General features: G+C 43.0%; 1 protein-coding gene across 3 annotated transcripts in view; it reads left to right on the top strand.

The window, feature by feature from the left end:
- The window catches only part of glsa (glutaminase a), a 17,662-nt gene that overhangs the window by 1,462 nt on the left and 2,224 nt on the right, over positions 1–13,976 (top strand). Inside the window, exons 1-17 of one of the 3 annotated variants that reach the window (XM_019877255.1) lie at positions 3,854–4,039; positions 4,439–4,535; positions 5,175–5,293; positions 6,477–6,606; positions 6,680–6,759; positions 7,462–7,625; positions 8,702–8,760; positions 9,137–9,169; positions 9,401–9,459; positions 9,530–9,596; positions 10,134–10,184; positions 10,250–10,426; positions 11,071–11,202; positions 12,583–12,675; positions 12,801–12,862; positions 12,952–13,028; positions 13,113–13,176. In XM_019877255.1, the coding sequence (XP_019732814.1) occupies positions 4,023–4,039; positions 4,439–4,535; positions 5,175–5,293; positions 6,477–6,606; positions 6,680–6,759; positions 7,462–7,625; positions 8,702–8,760; positions 9,137–9,169; positions 9,401–9,459; positions 9,530–9,596; positions 10,134–10,184; positions 10,250–10,426; positions 11,071–11,202; positions 12,583–12,675; positions 12,801–12,862; positions 12,952–13,028; positions 13,113–13,176 (1,481 nt within the window). In that variant the 5' untranslated portion in view covers positions 3,854–4,022. Of the gene's footprint in view, positions 1–3,853; positions 4,040–4,438; positions 4,536–5,174; positions 5,294–6,476; positions 6,607–6,679; positions 6,760–7,461; positions 7,626–8,701; positions 8,761–9,136; positions 9,170–9,400; positions 9,460–9,529; positions 9,597–10,133; positions 10,185–10,249; positions 10,427–11,070; positions 11,203–12,582; positions 12,676–12,800; positions 12,863–12,951; positions 13,029–13,112; positions 13,177–13,976 lie in introns of those variants that run through there. The other 2 variants (XM_019877254.1, XM_019877253.1) reach the window with 2 other exon arrangements.

Raw genomic sequence — 13,976 nt, 5'->3', positions numbered from 1 at the left:
CTAAAAACCTTTAGCTAACTGGAGCGCTTCTCTCTCATTAGCGCTCCAGTTAGCGTAAGGTTTTTAGCCTTCGAGAGCTAACTATGGCCATCGAGGACTACGAAGCGTCCCGTGGGTGTTTTTAGCATGATAAAAAGTAAAGTAAATGTCCGTCGAGCCATCAGCAATTTACTCTGAGCAGCTAATCGGATGCTACGGATCTAGCTTCAGTATCTACACACATAGACAGTGAGGTCTATGTGGCCTCTTGGCCAATCGGAGGCCAGGATGATGCTCGGTAAGCCAATAGCAGAGCAGCTATGAGTATGTTGAGCCCAGGAAACTCGCAGCTGTGACCGAAATAAACATCGTTCACTATGTAAACCAGTGTGGTGGTTGCTGTTGCCTTTTTTCGAACGAAGCAGTAGAGGTCGCTGTTGGATAAGACTTCGTTGTAGTGAATGTCTTCGCGAGGCTGGAGCAGACAAAATGATTTCGTATAACGCAACAGGGGGTTTTTCGTCGTATGGGGGGCAGGAGAATGGGAATTGTGTTAATGCATGAAGATTTTTTCGCCCATGCAGGTTTCGTTCTAGAGGAGTTTCACTGTATATATATATATATATGTGTGTGTGTGTGTCCTACCAATTTATCGGTAAATTGTTCAATCCCAAATCACAATGTTCACCAACTAGCTCTGTGGCAGCAAGTCTGTTTGTGGGATGTTGTAAAACCAGTGTTCTGATATATGATCAACAAAGAAGGCCAAAGAGCAATCGTGTGTGAGTCGCTTTCACATTGGATTCACCGTTATTTCAGAGGCGTACCAGAAAAGCCGCAATTTAGTTGCTGTTCCCTTTCTAACTGTCAAGTAACTCATTTTGTATGTTAAGATTCACATTTCTTCATACTTCAGTTGTGCTTTCCCTATGAGTGCCCCAACTTGTGAGTTTGAATCACCAAGTGTCCAAACCCCGTATTGACTATTCAAAGTATTATTTTACAGTATTTCTAAAAAATATAATTATTTGTAAGAAAATGTTTTAATTTTAATTAATTTATTTATTTTTTATTCTGTAGTACAGTATTGTATAATAATTGTAAAAAAAATAAAGCTGAGGACTATGCGGATTTCACTTATCACGGGTTCTTTTTGGAACATAACCCCCTGCGATAAACTGTTTTTCAATTTTACAACTGTGCTATTTGATCTTAAAACCCGTACCGAAAAAATTGGTGGTGTTTTTTTTTAGGTGGGATTGCAATAGGTGAATGGCACCTCAATTCTTTTGAATGGGGAAAGTTGCTATGAAAAAAAGGGCGACTTTAGACCAGGTAAGTCGGTTCTTCACCCTGCCAGTACAGTGTCATCATTACCAACATTAACATACAGTAGCGTAGTATGCCCAAGTGAGCCAAAGGTTTTATTCCTAAAAAGTACATTTAACCCCCCATCATTATTATGTACAGTTAAAACATTAAGACTGCTTTCAAATAAAGGGAAACACACACAAAAAAAAACACATTCAATGCAAATGTCTTCCACAAAAAGTTCAATAAAACAGTAGTGTGCTCAGTTGGTGAAACTGTGAGAATGACTGATCGCGCTAATGTGGGCTTGTTGAATTTCCACACTGCCCGGATTTTTCCACACTTGGTGTAACCAAAGCTGCTTGCTGGCACACTGCCCATCACTTCAGGTCTTCAGTCACGATGATATAAAGCAGCAGATGCGTCATTGCCAGATTGATTTCTCAGTTACTGCTAAGCCAGTCTTCTTCCACTGAAGGCCCCGTTTGTGGTGAGTGCAGCACCAGCACAGAATCCATCACTTTGATTTTCAGTAGCTGAGCTGGAAAAGTGCTCTCAAATCTGACTGCTACAGATGTTGCAGATGTTCCGCCAGGAGGTTTTAGCTTTGTTTGCTGTCTTATTAATGTTATAATGACGATTTGTAGCTGGAATGCCACTCAGGGGAATGCATGGGCCCACTGTTAAATCATTGAATTCCCATGACGTATAAACACGTCTTGAAAACCCGCTACAGCCGCCTACCCGTGACGTATTTCTTTTTTTTTTTTTTTTTTTTTTTTGCCGTAGTGTGCAGAAGGACCTGATGCAGCCTCTTGCGAAGGATCATGCTTGACTGCATTGTGAATAATTAAAAATTTTTCCAGTAGGTGACAGTGTGTTTTCAGGGATCAGCCAGGTTCATGCTGCAGAACAAGTAGAAGTGTCGTGGGAGGAATGCTTGGGCGGAGTTGTGGAGTAGGGTAGAGTTGGGTGGAGTAGCGTATAGTTAGTAGAGAGTGCATTTGAACCAGTAGCGATGGAGGAATCAAAACAATTAACATGTGAGGATTGCTTTTGGGGAAGAAAATCTTCCACCATGACTAGGGAGAGGAGTTCCTTGAAGTGGCAGGACGCTTTTGTCCGTGCAAAAATAAGAAGCAGCCATCAAAAGTGGCTCTGTGGGCACGAACATCGTCTGCCTCATGCAAATGCCACTCTGCAGCAAAAGTGCCTTCGCAAAAGCAAGCGAAGTGAAAACAGAATGTGGTGTAAGGCCTGTTGTGTGCCCTTGTGTCAGGGCAATTGCACAAAAAATATGCATAGATTGCAGGGGGAAGGTGACACACATACACCTTTTTGTGGTGTTGTTTTGTAAAGAGAAAGTCTTATTTAAATGTTTGAGATGTCACAAAAGCAAAAAGTAGTGGTGCCGTACTTGAAATTATGCTTGAAATGCATGCTTTTACGAAAAAGTCTTTTTCACTTCTTTTTTTACTCAGAAAATGGAAATCTGAGGAAATTTTGCTATTTTCTCATGCTGATTGCTAAAGAACGGAAAAAGATGGAAACAAACTTTTTTTTCACCTCAAGAGAGTCTCAACTTTCTTTTGGCAAGTTGCATCATGTTTATTTTGCTATCCAACACAATAATCGGTGGGCCTTGCAAATCAGTCAAAATCCAGAAAAATTGAGGGCGTTGCTCGAGTGAAAATGGCTGGGATTGAATGAGTTAACAAGCGCAAACAAAAATAAAAACGAAAAGTCGTGTTGTGCTTACGTTTGTAGTTAGCAGGCTCCTTTCTGGTTTTTGGAGCTCCAACGTTGCATGGAAACATCCAATGCAGACTCACCAATGTGGTGGCCTCAATGACTACATGAGTAGCCCACAGGGTTCTTCTAAAAAGGGCTCACCAGTGACGGGACATTGTGATTTCCAATGAATTTTGTAGAAAATCTAAACGCTTGCAGAAATGTACAGTATGAAAGTAATGTGTTGCAGATTGATTTTCATCTGTTTCCGACCCGATGAAATCATTGTTGGTAATTATTGTGAGAAATCATTGACACGTTCAGTGTCTTTGCATCGACAAAATTCATTGATAATTAAAATGTAATTCAAAGTAATTGGAACAAATTTCAGAAGTGTGCATCAAACTGGTAGCCATTCACATTTACAGTATCAGTAGTCAACAATTAGCTGTCGTACTTCTGCTCGCAGGCTTTGTGCTTTTATTTTCTGTGGCGGTATGTAACAAAAGCTGCAAAACTGCAACAAAAGAGCTAGAGGTGGATGAAAAAAATGGCACAGATTTCTGCCAATTGTTTCTGTTGTATTGTTCATCCTCACAAATTCATTAATATTTCCTCTGCACATTCTCTTCCTTATGTTCATCTTGATCTGCTTGCTTTGCTTTGTAAGTATATTTTTACTTTAATTTGACTTTGGATGTGTTTTCCATCAGTAGAGGTAGAGCCACACACACACACACACACACACACACCCCCACACACACACACACACACTCCCCTGACCCCCACGCCTGCCGCTTCCTTTAAATGTCCCCACTAACTTCCTGAAGCTGCTTGACTTCTTGACCTTGTCCGCCTACCCCGCCTCATCCCCTTTTTCGAATCTCTCCTCATCTGCACTCTTTCCCCATGATCTTCTGGACTCCAGAAAGAAAAATGTCCGAAAGTGTCCAAATTGTGAGCAGCTTTGCTTCTCGCGGCACACTGGCCTGTCTCCCATAATGCAATCCAGCGGCCTGTGAGCAGACAGCTTTGTGCAAATCCCAATCAAATGTTGAGTCGATTTGGATCATAGCTGAGTGTCGCCGGCCCGCGCCCTCCTGACTTAACTAACTTACTTTGCCGCTGCGAGTACCAGCCAGGTCCATGCCTGAGAGCATTCGTTCATCTCTGTGGGAACATTTGCCATTCACTATTTTGTGTTGCTTTGATTTGACCTTCAAACAGCAGCTGCTGCATTGAGGTTGATTGGAAAACTGTGCAATACGATGACGTTCCCTGGCTAGTAGTCTGGCAATAGCACTTGGGTGCACATGCAATGACTCGACCCGACTTGTGATGTGTTGCACAGTGAGTTTGAGTGTCAGCTCACCTGTCCGTCCGTCCGTCTGTCTGTGTGTGTGTGTCTCTCATGCAGGAGAAGAAAGGCAGGTATTTTACCCAGCCTGGAGGACCTGCTCTTCTACACCATCGCTGAAGGCCAAGAGAAGATCCCAGCACACAAATTCACCACAGTGAGTCCTAACAAGGGCTGTTTGGAAAATTTCACTGGGAATTTTATAGGCCTTGAAGGGAACCAACCAGGAATAAATGGAATGTTAGCTATTAATGAGGAGGAGGGGCGGAGGGTTATAATCCTGACTGAAACAAGCTGTTTGCAGACAAGTACGGTTGAATATGAAGAGCCCATTAACCGAAAATGCAGAACTAAGGCCAAGGTTGAGGCAAGGTTCTCTCATTATGTAAAAAATTGAATGGAAATTTGTAAGTATTTTGGGATAGGGCTTGGGGTATAGTTCTGTTCATTTTCCAATGGTTTGGGTGAGGGGGTGAGTCATATTTAACCCAACATTTATGTTTTTGTTCTTAAATTCTTTCATTGAAATAAAACATTTAAAACTTAATTACTGACAAATTATATTTTTGTGTATTTTTTTCATGAATGTCTTCTTATGACAAAGCAAAATGTTTATTTATGCTTGATTATGTTTGTGTTCCAAATTCCCCCCGCTTGACATTTTCTGGAAATTTTCCTCCCCTTTGCAACCCAAGTCTAAACCAAGAAATGTGCTATGTTTTTCTTCATTTTTTTTTTTCTTTTTGAACTTACTCTTGATGAATTACTCAGCCAAGCACCCCTCCTCTCTCCACAGGCTCTCAAATCCACTGGGCTTCGCACAGGAGACCCCCGGCTGAAAGAATGTATGGAGATGCTGAAGGTGACCATGAAAACAACCTCAGATGGAGCCCTGGATAGACACCTCTTCAAGAAGTATGTTTTTAAATTACCACAACTCAACTCAACTCAACTCAACTGTATTTATAGAGCACTTTCAAACAGCCATCGCTGCATACAAAGTGCTGTACATGGAGCAATTTAACATATACAACAACTGACTCTTGTTGTGAAGAAACACAATTTAAGCTGCTCAGAGTCCTCATCCATCGTCAATGATGTTGGTCCCGATTTGACCACAGCCAGCACTCAGCCTGAGAGCAAAAAAACCCAAACCAACATATAGACGTCTACACCTCCCGTTCAAATGCCAGTTTTCCGTGACATAAAATGAATCATCTTGAGCACATTTGAAGAAAACGCTTAGTCTTTTCGTAAGATAAGAAAACCTTTATTTGTCTCACAATGGAGAAATTCCCAATTTACAGCAGCAAAATTATCTTGAAATGGGCTCGCCCCACCGTACCTCTCTGAGCACTTTCGCCCCAAAGCAAAGCAGGTTGCTTGGGAAGTGTGATGGCGGTGCCTGACAGATGAAGTTGGCTCCCTGAGCTGGGGCATGATGACGGCTCATGGTTGTGATCCTCTCTCTGCGTTGTCTTCCAGAGTTTATTTATAGAGCTTAGCCTCATGCAGGAACCACGTGAGCAACCAGCCGGTGGAGTGCTGCATTTTTTTCCCCCACAGGGATCCCACGCTACCGGGATTACAGCGAGCGATGCCAGAGAGATAGCAGAGACACAAATCCCAACTAGCCGAGAGATGCTTCCACACCACTGCCTTGTTTTGTTTCAAATGGCAGAAACTGCTTTGAGTTGAGAAAGAATTTGAGTAATTTGAAATTTTAGTGAGAGACCTGCACACAAATTGACAAGGGAAGTTTGGCGGCTTGGATATGAAAGAGAGAAGATATGATACAACACATTTATAATTATTTGCTGCTTTTTTTTTTTTTTTAAAGAGTTGGGGTCATCATTGTAATGAAAGCATTGCTTAGCGTTGGCCGAGTAATTGAGGAGGCAGGTTTAACACGACTACCCCCTCACCACAAGCAAAGGTCAAAAGTGACAAGTGACCTGTAATTCTTGACCGCCCTTGTAATGAAGGCATATCAAAGACATGTTAGGATACGTGTGAACTGACGTAAAGTGTGTGTGTGTGGGGGGGATTACTATGCCCACTTTTATCCAAAATACAACATGTTTCCTTTTGTGTGCAGATGTGTGCAGAGCAACATTGTGCTGCTCACTCAAGCCTTTCGTAAGAAATTTGTCATCCCGGACTTCCAACCGTTTTGCCGCCACATTGGCGAGCTGTACGACAATGCAAAGAACATGTCCGGGGGGCAGGTGAGCAACGAAACAAAGGCCGTCCTGGCTGAGTGCACACATTAGAATGCCTACTAAAGAAATGTTCCTGCAGGTGGCTGACTACATTCCCCAGCTTGCTCGCTTCAGCCCAGACTTGTGGGCCGTCTCCTTGTGCACCGTCGACGGTCAGAGGTACAATTTCACTTGGTAATGTATATGCCAGTACAGTGAACGCTGGATTGTCACGGTGAAAAATGGACATAACAGATGAGAAAGAAGAATTCATATCAAAAACGTTGGGGGACAGGGGTGTTGTTTTACCCCTCCCACACACTTAAAGCATTTCACTTATTAAAGCACACTTTTTAAAATATTCCTGAGCAACTGTTCTCACGCTCGCTGTCAAGGAACAGGAGACTTTCGTATGATGTCACTTTAACATCCCACTTCTCCAAAATCGAAACGGCAGAGCGTCCTGGCTTCAAGTCACTCTCAGTGGAAGTTTATTGCTAAATTGAAACATAAAAACAAATTCAACCTCAAATATTTGGTGGCCAAAATTTCCAACTAAATCATGCAATTCTTCCAAAAATTCGCTACCTTAATCCTAGCATATCATGAAACGCGAAAGACGAGCTAATGGAAATGTTCCGGTTTTTAAGCACAATATAACTAAAGATGTATTGCACTTTCGAAACAACTGCAACTTCAACACATTCGGAACGGCAACATACACAAAGAGGGCATTCGAACAGACACTTAATGTTTTCTGTTACGCGGCACGTCTTACAGCGTAGCTCAGTGCTGTGGCAAACGCATCAACAAAGCAGGCGTTCACTGTACAGCGCCTGCAAGGAGTCACTAATCGCCATTCACGTGCGTCTTTTGTTCTAGGCACACAGTTGGTGACACCAAGGTGCCCTTTTGTCTGCAGTCTTGCGTGAAACCACTGAAATACGCCATCGCCGTTCACGACCACGGCACCGAGTACGTGCACCGCTTCATTGGCAAAGAGCCCAGCGGCCTGCGCTTCAACAAGCTCTTCTTGAATGAGGATGGTGAGGAAGCACACGGCACGCCTCCGACTTTGGTGGCTGGCCGAAAGAAGAGCTTTTTCTGGAGGCGGCATGAAATATTGATGGGGGGTTCCAAAGGGGGCTGTGCGGCTATTGAGTGGTTAGCACATCCGCTTCATAGTTTTTTCAAGTCCGGCCTTCCTTTGTGGACGTTGCATGTTGTCCCTGTGCGTTAAGGTTTTTTTGGTGGCTATGCCACCTTCCGCCCTCCTTCCCAAAACAAGCATGTTATGTTCACTGAAGAGTCTAAATTGTCCATAGGTGTGAACGTGAGTGTGCATGGTTGTTTGTCTGTATGTGCCCTGCGATTGGCTGGCCAACATTCCAGGGTGCACTCTGCGTCTCGTCAAAAGTCAGCCGGATTAGGCTTGAACTCAGCCACAAAGCTAATGAGGTTCAGTGTGATAGAAAAGGGATGAATGCATGCATGGCTTGTATCGGAGCAAATTGGGCCTTCTCAGACAAGCTTCCATTTCAGGAGTTTAATAATGAGCGCAAATAGAAACATTTTGTGTTGGCATAAGCATGCATCCAGACAAAATAAACCAATCAAATAGCATGAACAACAACAGCTTTCTAAGGAGAACAAAGTAGATCTGATATTTTATTGAATATTGGCTTTTGTTTTTGTTTTTTCCATTAGAGAAGGAAAACATGAATGTTGATTTAAATATTACTGACTCAACCTACAGGTATTGAAAAAAAATGAACAAAAAAAAAAAATCTTGCGTATATCCATAAATACCCCGAAATTCCCATTCCACTTGCAAATACAAGGACGTCTTTCCTCAAGATTTGCAAGACTCGCCTCTGCATTTTTCTTGCTCAACCCTTTTAGGCGTTGGGCTCTACAAATTCAACTGAAATCAACTTGTGTGAAAAGTACCAAAATTTTGCAACCTCGTGTCCGACGAAGCCTGTCTGTCTAAAAACTCCGCGGTCAACTTGCGTTTTTCTACAGTGAGCAGCAGTTGTTTTGCTTTTGGCATGCGGTCATTTTATGTCACTTCTGTGAGCGAAGTGACCTCTCTGACGTGATCTGAAACTGTGTGCCGCAGACAAACCACACAACCCCATGGTGAACGCCGGCGCCATCGTCTGTACATCTCTCATCAAGGTAACAGAACACACAACAACAAAATCAAGTAGCTGATCTTTATTAACACACCGTTGAATCAAATTGAGTTAGTTTGGCAAGTGTTCAGAAATGTCAGATTAGTGCACTCATGCAGATTAAGGTTATAATCGCTCAGAACGGGGATTTGGTGGAAAGCAGCATAACTCATACTTTGTGCGTGTGCACACGTACACTTACTCACGAAACATTGGGTCACCTTCACTAACGAACTCAAGAGTGCCCCCTGCTGTACAATATAAAAAGTGACTTGTGGCTTGAACGTCAGACACCAATAAATACACTTATGTTGAGACTTGAATTTCGTAAAAGTGACTAGAATTATAAAAATTGGGAATGTGTTCCATTTGTGTTACAGCAAGGAGCTAGCAATGCTGAGAAGTTTGATTACGTGAGTATTACCACCTACATTTGTCATACATCTACGACCACTTTTTTTTTGACACACTTGCATGTCCAACAATCCGAAAGCTACTGCTACCTTGACTCCACCACACAAGCTCGCACTTTCCTCAAATTTGGACTTGCAACAACAACAACAAAAAAACTTGTCAATTGGATTGAGTCAATGTACCACTGTACTCTATGTGCTCATTCTAATGAATTTGAGTGATAAGTGCAGGTCATGAACTTCATGAACAAACTGGCGGGAAACGAGTATGTCGGCTTCAGCAACGCCACGTGAGTTCAACAGAGCGCCAATATTGAACTGCCATTCAGATGAAGGTAATCCATCTTGTGCTTGCCCCAGGTTCCAGTCTGAGCGTGAGTCCGGAGACAGAAATTTTGCCATCGGCTACTACCTGAAGGAAAAAAAGGTCAGATTCCATCGGCAACTGTTATCTCCGTCCATTGCGCTCCCCTAATAATACTGCCACGGATTTTCTACCCAAGTGAATCAAAATCAGTTGAGCAAGAAATATTGGATTAGTTTCTTAAAATAAGTGGCCAGCCGGATCGGCGCCCCCTGGCCTTCTGTTTGCCCCTCATGCTGTACGGCAGGGGTGCCCAATCTGGTCCTCGAGAGACTGAGGACCAGCTGGTTTTAGATGTCTCCCTACTCCAACATACCTGATTCAAATGATCAGTTCATCAGCAAGTTCTGAGAAGCCTGATAAAGCTCCTGATCATTTGGTGTGTTGGAGAACGGAGACATCTCACACAGGATGAATCGGGGCCCTTGAGGACCGGACTTGGGCAGCCCAACTGTAAGGTGACCTTGAGTGACATGAAAGGCACATGTCCGAGTCTGGCTCATCTTTTCTCCTCCCTCCATCCTCTGAGATGAGCAGAGTCACATGTCAACTGTGTTTTGTTTTGTTTTTGTTTTTCTTTTTTGGGGGGGATCCTCGCAGTGTTTTCCAGAAGGAACAGACATGACATCCATCTTAGACTTCTACTTCCAGGTAAAAGATGAGCAGCAAATCCACTGAAAAGCGATGTAGTGACAGTGTGATTGTTTTCCTGTCAGTTGTGCTCCATAGAGGTGACCTGCGAGAGTGCCAGCGTCATGGCAGCAACCCTCGCCAACGGTGGCTTCTGTCCCATCACAGGAGAGCGCGTGCTGAGCCCAGAGGCAGTGCGCAACACTCTCAGCCTGATGCACTCATGTGGAATGTATGATTTCTCTGGACAGTTTGCTTTCCATGTAAGTATCGGTGTCCCGCTAGGGCAGGGGTGTCAAACTCATTTTCATCACTGGCCACTGTTATGCCTTGTCGAGCGATTGTAGTGCATAGAATGAAACAAAGGTTACTATTTACTAGTGATGGGAAAATGAAGCTTCAAATTTGCTTCATGAACCAGCTGCTATATTTGTTTGACTCCTCTAGATGGGACTGTCTGTTCAACTTTGGGTTGAAGGCGCACCAACTTGCCGTTTTGTTAAACCCTTTTACTTAAACCAACAAGGCCATCTAGAGTAGTCAAAAAAATACAACTGCTTCATGAAGCAAATCTGAAGTTTCATTTTCACATCACTACTATGCTGTCTATTTATGTCGAGTCTTAAGATGCCACTGAGATTAACCACTACTTCACACCACTAACTTGGTGGGGGAAAAAAAACTTTTCAATATTAACAATATTTAGTTGTCTTACCAAAAATGTATGAGTAGTAAAACAAACATCTTCTTGGTGATCCGTAGCAAATATAGTACATCCAACCAAACGTGAATCCACTAATCAGTCGTCAGTCTGAGCCTTGAGTTTGATATGCGTGCCTTGAGAAAAAAACGTGAAAAAGTGTTTGCCACACGATGTATGCCGCACATGTTCTCCAAATGGTTTCAGGTGGGCCTCCCAGCTAAATCTGGCGTCGCTGGCGGGATCCTGCTTGTGGTTCCAAATGTCATGGGCGTCATGTGTTGGTCTCCTCCTCTCGACAAGCTGGGCAACAGTGTGCGAGGCATCCAGTTCTGCACGGTAAACTTGCACCTGCCATCTTTGAAACGGTTCTTCAAAGTAGCCGAGTGACAGACCGAGACATTTGTTTTATTTTGAAATCAACTTTGTACGGCACATTTTTCAACTAAATACGCTGTAAAATATAAGTTCTCAATACATTTTACGGATAAAAACATACAAGTAAATAAATTACGTTACAAGAGGTAATCCTCTTGTCGCTAGCGTGGAGCAAATTCCTCGCACCTTCCTAGCCACCATTTTTCAGGAAACCCCCCAAAAAATGGTGTTAACATTGCATCATCATGGAGAGCTAGGCATTTTCAACACTTTAAACTGCTCAGTAAGATGTAAAGATAACAAACACTGGCCAATGGTTTACATTTTTTGGGGGGAAAATGTGAAATTGATCAAATTTGTGGCGAGAGAGAGGGAATATTAATAACAATTATTGTTATAGGTGACATACAGAAAAAGAGAGAGTGAAATTGACCCAGTATCAGCGTTTGAAGCTCCACCACATACAATGTACTGTACTGTATTATTTTTTTCAAGAACCACAAAATCGTGTTGTTTCCTGATCGGCATGCCTTGCTGGGTCTCGCTTATGCTTAGTAGCCAGAAATATATTTTTATTCTTTTTTTTTTTTTTTTTTGCTCTTTTTTGTGGGGGCTGTTAACTCTGCAATGTCAAAACAGCATTCACTGAAAATTAAGATTTTGGGGGATTTGCCACTCATGAAAACTCGATGCCGAACCCCGTGCACTGTGCAACAGTTCAGTCGGGTTTGGTGTTCCCCACTCCCCCAGATTGTACCATGCCACTTAAATTTCTCCAGTACGCATGTCCTTCTTTTTTTACTGTAGCTGCCGCTCATCTCCTTCTGCTCCTAAATAAAAGTCAAGTTGGGGCTTTGCGTTGAAACTGTGACACATATGGCTACCATCAAGTGGGATCCACGTTCCTTCAAAATCATCACTTTTCAGGGGAACCCCCAAAAATGGTCAACCATTACTGTTGCACCATCAAAGACAGCAAACCATTTCAACACTTGAGATTGAGCAATAATGTGTAAAAATAACACCCACACGTGTGGACTGGCCAATTATGTGGAGTTGTGGGGGAAAAAAATGAAATTGACCAAACTGTGACTTACGGCAGTTATATATCTGTATTGTCAAGCTGCGTTCTACTTAATGTCCAAACCGGTTGTAAAAGGCGCCAGACTACTTCCTGTTAGGTCGCTTCGCAACAAGCACCAAATATGGGCAAGTGTGCGCCCTGTCGCCGTTGTCCCGACTCCATTGTACGTCCGACCCGGCAGTGGGCGCCGTGAAAATCAAAGTATATTTATAGCGAGTAAGCGCCGATAACCGTAGTGATGTATCACCTTGTCACAGGACCTGGTTTCCCTCTTCAACTTTCACAACTATGACAATTTGAGACACTTTGCAAAGAAACTGGATCCTCGCAGGGAGGGAGGAGATCAGAGGGTGAGTGATGACATGTCTGAGAGTTGACAAATAGTCCAGCCAGCTTGTGTGGTGACGTGCCACCTGGTGGAAAACATCCATCCAGCCGTCTAATTTCTTTGCTCTGGGCCTCTGGGTTCTTTCAGGTGAAGTCTGTGATCAATCTGTTGTTTGCGGCTTACACCGGAGACGTGTCAGCGCTGAGGAGGTACATCGTCAAAAATGCTCAGAAATTCTTTGCATTATATTCGAGTCCTCCATATTGCATCCCTCTGAGGTTGTGTTTTGCCATTGCAGGTTTGCGTTGTCATCCATGGACATGGAGCAGCGGGACTACGACTCCAGGACGGCTCTGCATGTGGCTGCAGCCGAAGGTGACGCTCGAATAACATTTTGTTCCCTCAGCTTTAAACTTAGGAAGCTGATATCTTACGCATTTGTTTTGGTTTGTCTTTCAGGTCACGCTGAGGTGGTTCGCTTTTTGCTTGAGGCCTGTAAGGTCAACCCGGTCCCCAGAGACAGGTAACTACTACAGCCGTAAATTTCAAAGTTGGGTAGCTTACAAACACGCATGCGGCACTTGAAGAAGTAAGGCAATCAAAGTCCACCATTCAGTCGCACGGGACCACAGCAGCAGTACAGGAGCAAGCCTCATATCAATTTCATCGAGAGCACGGTTAATGTACAAACTACACAGACTGTTACAGGGCCTGAAAGGGTTTTTATCAGTTTTTTTTTTGTTTTTTTTTTAAATCCAGTTACTTTTCCTTTACAGCACATTTTCAAGTCCAGCTCTGTTGTATCTAAGTACAATCAATGCTTTTGCATGGAATCTTATGGAACTGTTTGCTTTTAACATTTTTGAGGGGCACAGTTTGATGTGCAATTTGAAGTGAATCATTATTGAAGTACTGATCCGCTGCCCTTTCTCTGCAATGCAGCTTTATTTACATGGCACATTTCATTTCATTTTCCACAAGGTAACTCAATGTGCTGCTGACCTCCGATCCCTAATGGGTTTATATTTCAGGAGTATTTCTTGAATGTATTCATGATCGAAGCCATTTAGTGATTTAAAGAGCAGTCGCATCATTTGCAAATCTATTCTATAGCTAACTGGGAGGAGCGAGTGTCAGGTTAGAAAAGCAGACATGTACTGTATAATACAACACAGGCATTGAAATATACATGGAGATGTCTCAGCTCCTCAGTAAGCCACAGTGATGTTAGGCCAAACAAAAAAGATGTGTGTTTCCGGTAACATGAAATTTCAGCATAGGGTCAGTAGATCGGACAAAGTTTTTTGTTTTTTAGCTTTTTTT

This window comes from Hippocampus comes, unplaced genomic scaffold (genome assembly GCF_001891065.2).
Source record: "Hippocampus comes isolate QL1 unplaced genomic scaffold, H_comes_QL1_v1.1 scaffold167, whole genome shotgun sequence".
Lineage (NCBI taxonomy): Eukaryota > Metazoa > Chordata > Actinopteri > Syngnathiformes > Syngnathidae > Hippocampus > Hippocampus comes.
Note: the sequence above shows the minus strand (reverse complement) of the source record. Positions and strands in the feature narration are given on the sequence as shown.